Source organism: Sinocyclocheilus rhinocerous, unplaced genomic scaffold, assembly GCF_001515625.1.
Source record: "Sinocyclocheilus rhinocerous isolate Xijiao unplaced genomic scaffold, SAMN03320098_v1.1 scaffold140, whole genome shotgun sequence".
In the NCBI taxonomy this organism is placed as follows: Eukaryota; Metazoa; Chordata; class Actinopteri; order Cypriniformes; family Cyprinidae; genus Sinocyclocheilus; species Sinocyclocheilus rhinocerous.
Window position 1 is genome coordinate 2,734,694 of NW_015642053.1, and position 8,402 is coordinate 2,743,095.

The 8,402-nt window shown below is 35.6% G+C and overlaps 2 protein-coding genes across 2 annotated transcripts in view; both read left to right on the top strand.

Moving 5' to 3' along the window:
* LOC107755509 (ectonucleotide pyrophosphatase/phosphodiesterase family member 7-like) overlaps window positions 1-318 on the top strand; it is a 4,694-nt gene extending 4,376 nt beyond the window's left edge. The window contains exon 6 of the mRNA XM_016572314.1: window positions 252-318. Within this exon, the coding sequence (XP_016427800.1) occupies window positions 252-312 (61 nt within the window). The 3' untranslated portion in view covers window positions 313-318. The remainder of the gene's footprint in view (window positions 1-251) is intronic.
* Window positions 319-1,744: 1,426 nt separating this feature from the next.
* LOC107755405 (ectonucleotide pyrophosphatase/phosphodiesterase family member 7-like) lies at window positions 1,745-7,857 on the top strand. Its single transcript, XM_016572187.1, has 8 exons — window positions 1,745-1,808; window positions 2,304-2,675; window positions 4,773-4,918; window positions 5,031-5,663; window positions 5,755-5,998; window positions 6,651-6,653; window positions 7,608-7,731; window positions 7,797-7,857. Exons 1-8 carry the CDS (start codon window positions 1,745-1,747, stop codon window positions 7,855-7,857), a joined length of 1,647 nt encoding a protein of 548 aa, XP_016427673.1.
* The last annotated feature ends 545 nt before the right edge of the window (window positions 7,858-8,402 follow it).

Sequence of the window (8,402 nt, forward strand, 5' to 3'; positions counted from 1 at the left end):
CAGTTTAGGGGGGTGTGGCAGAGTCTTAACTTTGATAAAGAATATCTCTTTGGTTTTGAGACTTTAGTCTTTGCAACTTCAGGGATCTTATCTATGCACAATCAGCTTGTAACACTCCAAAGAGAAAGGAAAACTTGAAATCGCATCATATGACCCCTTTAAGACTTGTTATTATTATTTTTGAAGTTTTTTTTTTTTTTTTACAGTTATGTGAAGATCTGATGCATTTCTTTACCTTAACTCTCCAACAGAGTGAAAGACATAGAAGATGAGGATGAGATGAAAGCCGACTCCAAGCAAACATCATTCTAAGAGGGACAATCAATTTTTTCTTAAAAGGTCAAAGACAAAACATTTGAACTGCAGAATTTCTATTACTTTTAAGAAAGTCTGTATTGTTCAGACTTCTAATATCATATAAAGGAGGTGGATAATTATTTATATTAACAGATACCTTTATCTCCAATTAAAAGAGCATAAAATAAGCCACTTATTATTACATTTGTTTTCAATAGTCATCATAATATACCCTTAAACGGCTAGCATTTGACTGAATTTCATAGGTGAGGGTGGGAGAGTGCATCATAAAATGCATTATGAAATGAAATGTGTTTTGGACTCATGAATGTGTATCACATGAATGCATCCATATTAGCATGTGCGCTTCAGTTATTGAAAGCCTGGGTCAAGATAATGAAATTACCAGTATCAAAAAAATCTAGCTGATGCAAAGCATATACTGTATGTGTGTCAGACAGCTCTGCATAATACCAGAACAGAAACTGGACTGCAAATTTGAGGGACTGAAGATCTTGTAAATGAAGTTTTACAAGTTTAAAACAAAAACATCTATCCAGTATTTTTATAGGTGCTTATCTAATATAATATAAAGAAACAGCAATGAAATACTGTGAGTGAATAAAATATTTCTGAACCCAAACCTACCTCTCATTTCAAAGAGTATTTTATTCTTTTTTTAAGAGAGAAAATAAAGTTTTTATGCGTTAATTTTCTGTTGAAATCAACATAAAAGCTACATAACTTGCATAATAACATAACTTTTAAGTTTACTTTGACTGAACATAATGGAAGCCAGTGAAATATACTCATGCATCATGGATGAGCAAATTATGTCAAAAAGAAAGGCCTCAAACAGAGGAAAACACCATTGAGCGGCCCATTTAAGTGGGTTTTTTAAAGAAGAACAGTACAAAATTACTCCCGATTCTTGTGCAGGTCTGAACCACAATTTAGAGGATTACCCTAAATTAGATAAAGAACATGAAACTACCACTCAAATGCATTACCATACTCATAACACAGACATTCCTTTGTGCCACATATTTACAATTTCAAATGTGCATCATTTCAAAATCAAATAATCCAAAGAATATGCATAAATATTGTGTGGTTACAAAAGGGGTCCTATTATGATTTTTCACTTTTTCAATTTTAGTTAGTCTGTAATGTTGCTGTTTGAGCATAAAAAAGATCTGCAAAGTTACAAAGTTCAAAGTCCACTTCAAAAGGAGATATTTTATTTAACAGAAATCACTTTCCAAAAACTACAACGAACGACTCGTTTGGACTACAACGCATATTTTCTACTTTGTAAAAGAGCATAATAGGACCCCTTACAAACAATGGAAATAAATTTTGTCATCAATGACCATGCATAACTTAACATAACCTGGTGGTTAAAGAACTAGAATGCAGGATTCCATGCCGAAAAAGACCAGCAAGGATGTTCAAGCTGTTCAGTGTTGGTCCAGCTGGTGAAGCTGGTTATCCAAAAAAAACTGTGCTAGGTAAGACTGGTGGGAATAAACCACAGCAATTTGTGGTGGTCATTTCAGCAGGGATGATTCCCAAGTTGGTTAAGAAATTAGTCAACAACTAAAGGGCCACAGTACTGTTCACACTTATACAGTTTTTGCAAAGAAACAGCCCTTATGCAGCTTCCATTCTATACTGTAGCTCACCTTTTGAAGCACTGTCTGATTGATAAAGTCCAAATGCTTAGTTGTTCCATCCCAAATGCACAAGCATAGATAAATAACTTGCTTAGTCTAATTACTGTTTAGACGCTTATCTTTACCTTCACACAATACAGCCTTGATAGAAAACACCATGTTTCATTATATAAGCAGTGAGCTGTAAATCAGATAAATGCTGTTCAGAAAAGAGCTGTATAATTGCTTTTGTCCCATAACTTCTGATAAGCCACTTGATAAGATAACAAAAGATAGCATAAGCATGTAATTCATCTCATAAACATCAATAATGTGAACTTTATTGTGCAGAAAGGGTTGGCAAAAAAATAAAAACACAAAAGGAGCAGTCAAAATCGGAGTCTGTTAGATCAGGAACAACCATCAAACCAGCCAGAGAAAAGCAAGATTGTTACATCAACAGTAGTAGTGGAATACCTGTCATGTTATTGAGTGTTTTGATGCATATGTTCCCTGCGACTCTTTCTGCTCCAGTCAGAGATCGCTGCACCACAGGCAAAAACAAACTACTACTAATCAGCTTTGATGGGTTCAGGTGGGACTACGACCGAGATGTGGACACCCCCAACCTGGACAAAATGGCTGAGGAAGGTGTTAAGGCAGCATATGTCACTCCACCTTTCCTAACCATCACTAGTCCTACACACTTCACCCTGTTATCTGGTAAGGAGAAAAAGACAACAGCAATACATTTCCCATTTAAAGTATATAGGCCTAGATAATATACAGTGACACTGCAAAATGCATGTTTTACATAAATGTTACCTTCTCATAGTGTAAATATCTATGATGAATTAGTTCTTAATCAGACCACTGAATATACACCTGTATATGTAAACTTGCTAACATTTGGCATAAATATATATAAGCAAAAACATATAGAAGCAAATTATTTTAAAGAATTTATTTATTTTTATTTATTTATTTAAATTTTTTTACTTTATGCAGCCAAGTAAAGGTTGCTCTTTGCTCACACAAAATTCAGTGTAAAGGAATAAAAACGTATGCATTATGTCTGCTCTGACCCACCTTAGTCGCTAGTAATCACAGTATACAGTTGAAATTGCTGTGGAAATGCATTTATGCCACCTCTGAGCAGCATTACATATTGTGTACATAAATATATGTAAGCAAAAACATATAGAAGCAAATTATTTTAAAGAATTTATTTATTTTTATTTTTTATTTAAATTTTTTTACTTTATGCAGCCAAGTAAAGGTTGCTCTTTGCTCACACAAAATTCAGTGTAAAGGAATAAAAACGTATGCATTATGTCTGCTCTGACCCACCTTAGTCGCTAGTAATCACAGTATACAGTTGAAATTGCTGTGGAAATGCATTTATGCCACCTCTGAGCAGCATTACATATTGTGTAAAGACACTTAAATACCACCTCAGCAGTGCTGCTGTGACACATTTATAGTGTAAATTTGGCATAAGTAAAGTTCACACAAGATCACATAATTTGAGCGTTCCTATACTGTAGCCCAAACAGACGAGCACAATGCTAGCAATGCTAATGTCATGGATTTGATTCTTAAGGAATACACAAACTGATAAAACATTTACCATGAATGCAATGAAAGATGCGTTGGATAAATGTAACCGCCAAATGTATGAACTACTGTTGTCAAAATTAGCGCGTTCACACAGGCGATTAATTTTTTTCATTTTAACGGGTTAAAAATATTTAACGCAATTAACGCAGGGGCGGAGCTAGGGTTGGCCACCCCACTTACAACTGCAGCTTTTGTCTCTTTTTTCTTGACAAGAATTGTGTTTATTTATACACAGAATGTCTTTATGGTCACATCAAACTGGAAAGTTTTCAGAAGCACACTCCAACTTCGCCTCAGCGCCAGGCGCTAGTCAAACAAGTGCAGAAAAAGTACAGGTGACAAGGAGCGTCGGTAGTAAAACAGTGAACTGCGATTAGATGAGAGATGTTGTCAGGCCATATGTCATTAAAACCGATTTTTCCTGTCCTGTCAGCCATTATACTGTGCTTGTAGCGTGCTTGAAGCATGCCAGAAAAGGTAAAGAGTTGCGAGAAAATACAATGCCTCTCAGATCCACGTCATGTTCAGCAGCGGCAGCTCTTAAAGCAACCAAAATAACCTAACAACCCAGCTGCTGTGATGTCTGTTAATCAAAGAACAGAAGAAAAAGAGGAAATAAAACCCTTTTGTAGCTTTAAGGATTCATCTATATTTAATTTAGAATTTAGTGTTTGATAACTTTATTCAATTCCTGTATATTTCCTACTTCCACAGCACAGGTAGCTAAATATTACATTATAATGTTTTTTTGTGAAGATTGTTTTAAGTTCACTTAAATTAAAAGTTGTTATTTTTTGAAGTCTAATAAATGTTAAAATTGATAGCTCTCACTTATACTGTAATGTTGGATGGCTATAGCCAGTTAAATATTAGGAAAAAGAACAATTTCATAGAGACATCAGTAGTATTGGTATCAGTGATACTCTCTATTAAACAAATATTAAAGATGCACTGTCTTTGTGTTGTTTCTACATTAATTTGAAGATTGTGAAGTTATTCAAAGCCATATAAAAGCTTTAATGTTAGGTGGGATTAATCGCGATTAATTTAAGAGAAAATGTGCGATTAATTAGTTGTTGTTTTTTTAATCGATTGACAGCACTAGTATCAACCCAAATGTAATCTTCTGGAGAAGTCTCAGCAGAACACAAAACCTAAAATTAGTGACAATGAAAAATAGGCCTATGTATTTTTCCCCAGGAAGGTACATTGAGAACCATGGTGTGATTCATAACAATTGGTTCAATACAACCACACAAGAGAAGAAACAATACCACATGACACAGCTTGTGGATGAATATTGGGATAATGGCAGTCTACCCATTTGGATCACCGCTCAAAGACAGGTACATCTCAAAACATTACAGCTTGACACAAACAAGAATAAAAATAATATTACATCATAAATATACATGTGCTTTAAATAAGATATAAACTTGTAAATGTGTCCTTTCTTAGGGTCTTAAAACAGGATCCTTACACTTCCCTGGTACTGCGGCCACTTACCAGAACGAAACAATCCAAGTGAAGGAGGTGGAACCGAGGTTTAATGACCGCACCAGTGAGACGGCATGGAGGGAAAATGTGGATAAAGTCATGAAGGAATGGTTTAAAGATAAAAACTTAGATTTTGTCACTTTGTATTTTGGCGACCCAGATTCTACTGGCCACAAGTACGGGCCCGATTCTCCTGAGCGGCGCGAGGCGGTCAAGAAAGTGAACCGAACTGTGGGCTACATACGGGAAACTGCTGAGAAACACGGACTCAGTGACCATCTGAACATTATCATAACAGCTGACCATGGCATGACCACCGTGTTCAAAGGAGAGGACGTAAAAGAGATAATACTCACTGACATCCCTGGATTCTCTTTGAAAGATCTGAAATTCCACATGGTGGACTATAGACCTTCTGGGCTGCTGTTGCCCAAAGAAGGGATGCTTGACAAGGTTTATCAAGCCTTGAAAGGAGGTCATCCAAACCTTCACGTTTACAAGAAAGAGGACATGCCTGCTCGACTACATTACTCCAAACATCCACGCATCCTTCCCATCGTTCTCTACGCAGACCCAGGATATGTCATCAATGGGGTGAGGATTCAGTAAACACCTATAATGGACATATACATGGAAAACATTGTGCTATATGTGATCATTTCATATGTTCTAAATGCTCTTCCAGTTCTACACATTCCAGACCAATAAAGGGGAACATGGCTATGACAATGAGGTCATGGACATGAAGCCTTTCTTCAGGGCAGTAGGACCAGATTTCCACAGAAACTTGTTGGTTGGACCATTTGAGACCGTTAATGTTTACCCTCTAATGTGCCACTTACTGGGGATAAAGCCAGAAATCAATGACGGGTCACTGGATAACACCCGACACATGCTGATATCCAACGGAGAGTCATGTGATTCTGGAGGTAGATCCAAATAAAAGTTTTTCAACTGTTTCTAAATTCAAGAAAATAAAAGTGGTTTGTTGACTGGCAAATATTTATTCATCATGCTGGCATTTGGTCCCATTTAGTCTATAATATAAAACATAATATCTGTGTTGCCCGTAAGAGAACTTCTGAGTTAGCATGATAAGATATACAGTAGGTGCCTCTCTTTAATCCTATATTAATTACATTAACATACAGTACACTGCGAACCAATTCATCTTATCATCAATGACATAACTTTCAGGTCAATCAATAAAAGAATTTAATTCGCAATACTTTTTTCCCCCTTTTTCTCACAGACGTTGCCGAGTCGAGTCTTCAGAATGCGTTCATTGGTCTTGCTGCTGTTGCTGTATTTTTATTGCTTGTGTTTGTGGTTGTTACATCCTACAACGGATATAAAAGATGCAAAATTAATCCAAAGTATGGCACAGAGCTACATTAAAGGGGTCATATGATGTTTTTTTAAAGATCATTATTTTGTGTATTTGGTGTAACAGAATATGTTGACATGCTTTAATGTTCAAAAAACTGATTATTTTTCAAATACTGTACATTATTGTAGGTCCTCTATGCCCCGCCTCTCTCAAACGCTTCGTGCTTGACAAGGTTTATCAAGCCTTGAAAGGAGGTCATCCAAACCTTCACGTTTACAAGAAAGAAGACATGCCTGCCCGACTGCATTACTCCAAACATCCACGCATCCTGCCCATCGTTCTCTATGCAGACCCAGGATATGTCATCAATGGGGTGAGCATGAAGTAAACATACATGGACAACATTATGCTATATGTGATAATTTCATATGTTCTAAATGTTATTCCAGTTCTACGTATTCCAGACCGACAAAGGGCAACACGGCTATGACAGTGAGGACATGGACATGAAGCCTTTCTTCAGGGCAGTAGGACCAGATTTCCACAGAAACTTGTTGGTTGGACCATTTGAGACTGTTAATGTTTACCCTCTAATGTGCCACTTACTGGGGATAAAGCCAGAAATCAATGACGGGTCACTGGATAACACCCGACACATGCTGATAGCCAACGGAGAGCCATGTGATTCTGGAGGTGAATCTGGAGGAATCTAAATAAAAGTGCATATCTTATAAATGTATAGTGTATACGTATTTAATATCTTAGAGGTCCGAGATAAGAATTATTTTGATTATTTTAAGAGGTAAAAATGATCATACTTTAGAAAATGTGATATTTAAATTACAGACAATAGCAATAATCTGCTATATAATGCTATATTATACTGCTATATAATGTCAAACTCAGTCTCTGCTTTGCTCTTACCTATCTTTACAGTTAAAGACAACTTATCATGATAGTCATCAGATCTGGTATTTTGATAAGGTATCTTGATAAACCTGTAAATTACACCATTCAAACAAATAATACCATCAAATTGTATCACTCTTGTCAGTAAATGGATAAAAACCTGCAAGGAAAGTATTACAACTCTTTTACCCTGACCATATGACCCCATGAACCAATAACACATGATGAACCAGCACTATCATCATCTTATCACAAATTACATAAGTTAAAGGTCATCAATCAACCTTTTTTTCTTGTAGATGTTCCCAAGTCAAGCCTTCATGATGTGTTTGTTGGTCTTGCTGCTGTGGCTGGATTTTTACTGCTTGTGTTTATGGTTGGTACATCCTACAACATGTATAAAAGACGGAAAGCGAATATGAGGTACGACAGATCTCTCACCTCTCTATAAAAATCTGATGCATTACTTAACCTTCACTCTCCAACAGAGCGAAAGTCATAGATGATGAGGACCAGATAAAAGCTGACTACATGCAAACATCGTTTTAAGAGGGACATTCACTTATTCTTGAATTGCTTGTCATTTAATACTACACTGGGATCCAAAAATCTGAGACCACATTGAAACAACATTTAGGGCCTTTTTTGCATTTAAACCTTGGTGTAAGGTTTTAGGAATTTGGATGGATAGATGTATGTATGGATGTATTTAAAAATATTTTATATTTAAGTATTCACATCAAGGCATCTCAAGTACACGTGTCAATAAAAGAGAGGAACATACTGTAAAATACTAAGATGTATAGAAATTCATATTCAATGTACATTTTTCAATTAACCCTTCATTCATATTGTTATGCTGATGAAATAATTTGTTATTAAAATATTCTATTAAATTAGAAATGCTGAAAATATAGTTTATAATTTTAAAAAGTTGTTTTAAATGATAAATGCTAATAAAATAATTTGTAATAAAAATGTTGTTTTAAATTGTTTTAAAGCAAACTGCAAAATAGAAGCATTTTGACTGGTTGTCTCAGACTCTTCACTGCTTTATGTTGATTAATATGCAGCATATTTTATACAGTATATAC

What these genes read in the sequence shown, in the direction of transcription:
- LOC107755405 (XM_016572187.1), top strand. Translation starts at nt 1,745, where the DNA reads ATGTTCAAGCTGTTCAGTGTTGGTCCAGCTGGTGAAGCTGGTTATCCA. An exon ending in TCCAAAAAAAACTGTGCTAG is followed by an intron (nt 1,809 to 2,303) that starts GTAAGACTGGTG and finishes TTTATTGTGCAG; the next exon opens with AAAGGGTTGGCAAAAAAATA. An exon ending in CAGGATATGTCATCAATGGG is followed by an intron (nt 5,664 to 5,754) that starts GTGAGGATTCAG and finishes ATGCTCTTCCAG; the next exon opens with TTCTACACATTCCAGACCAA.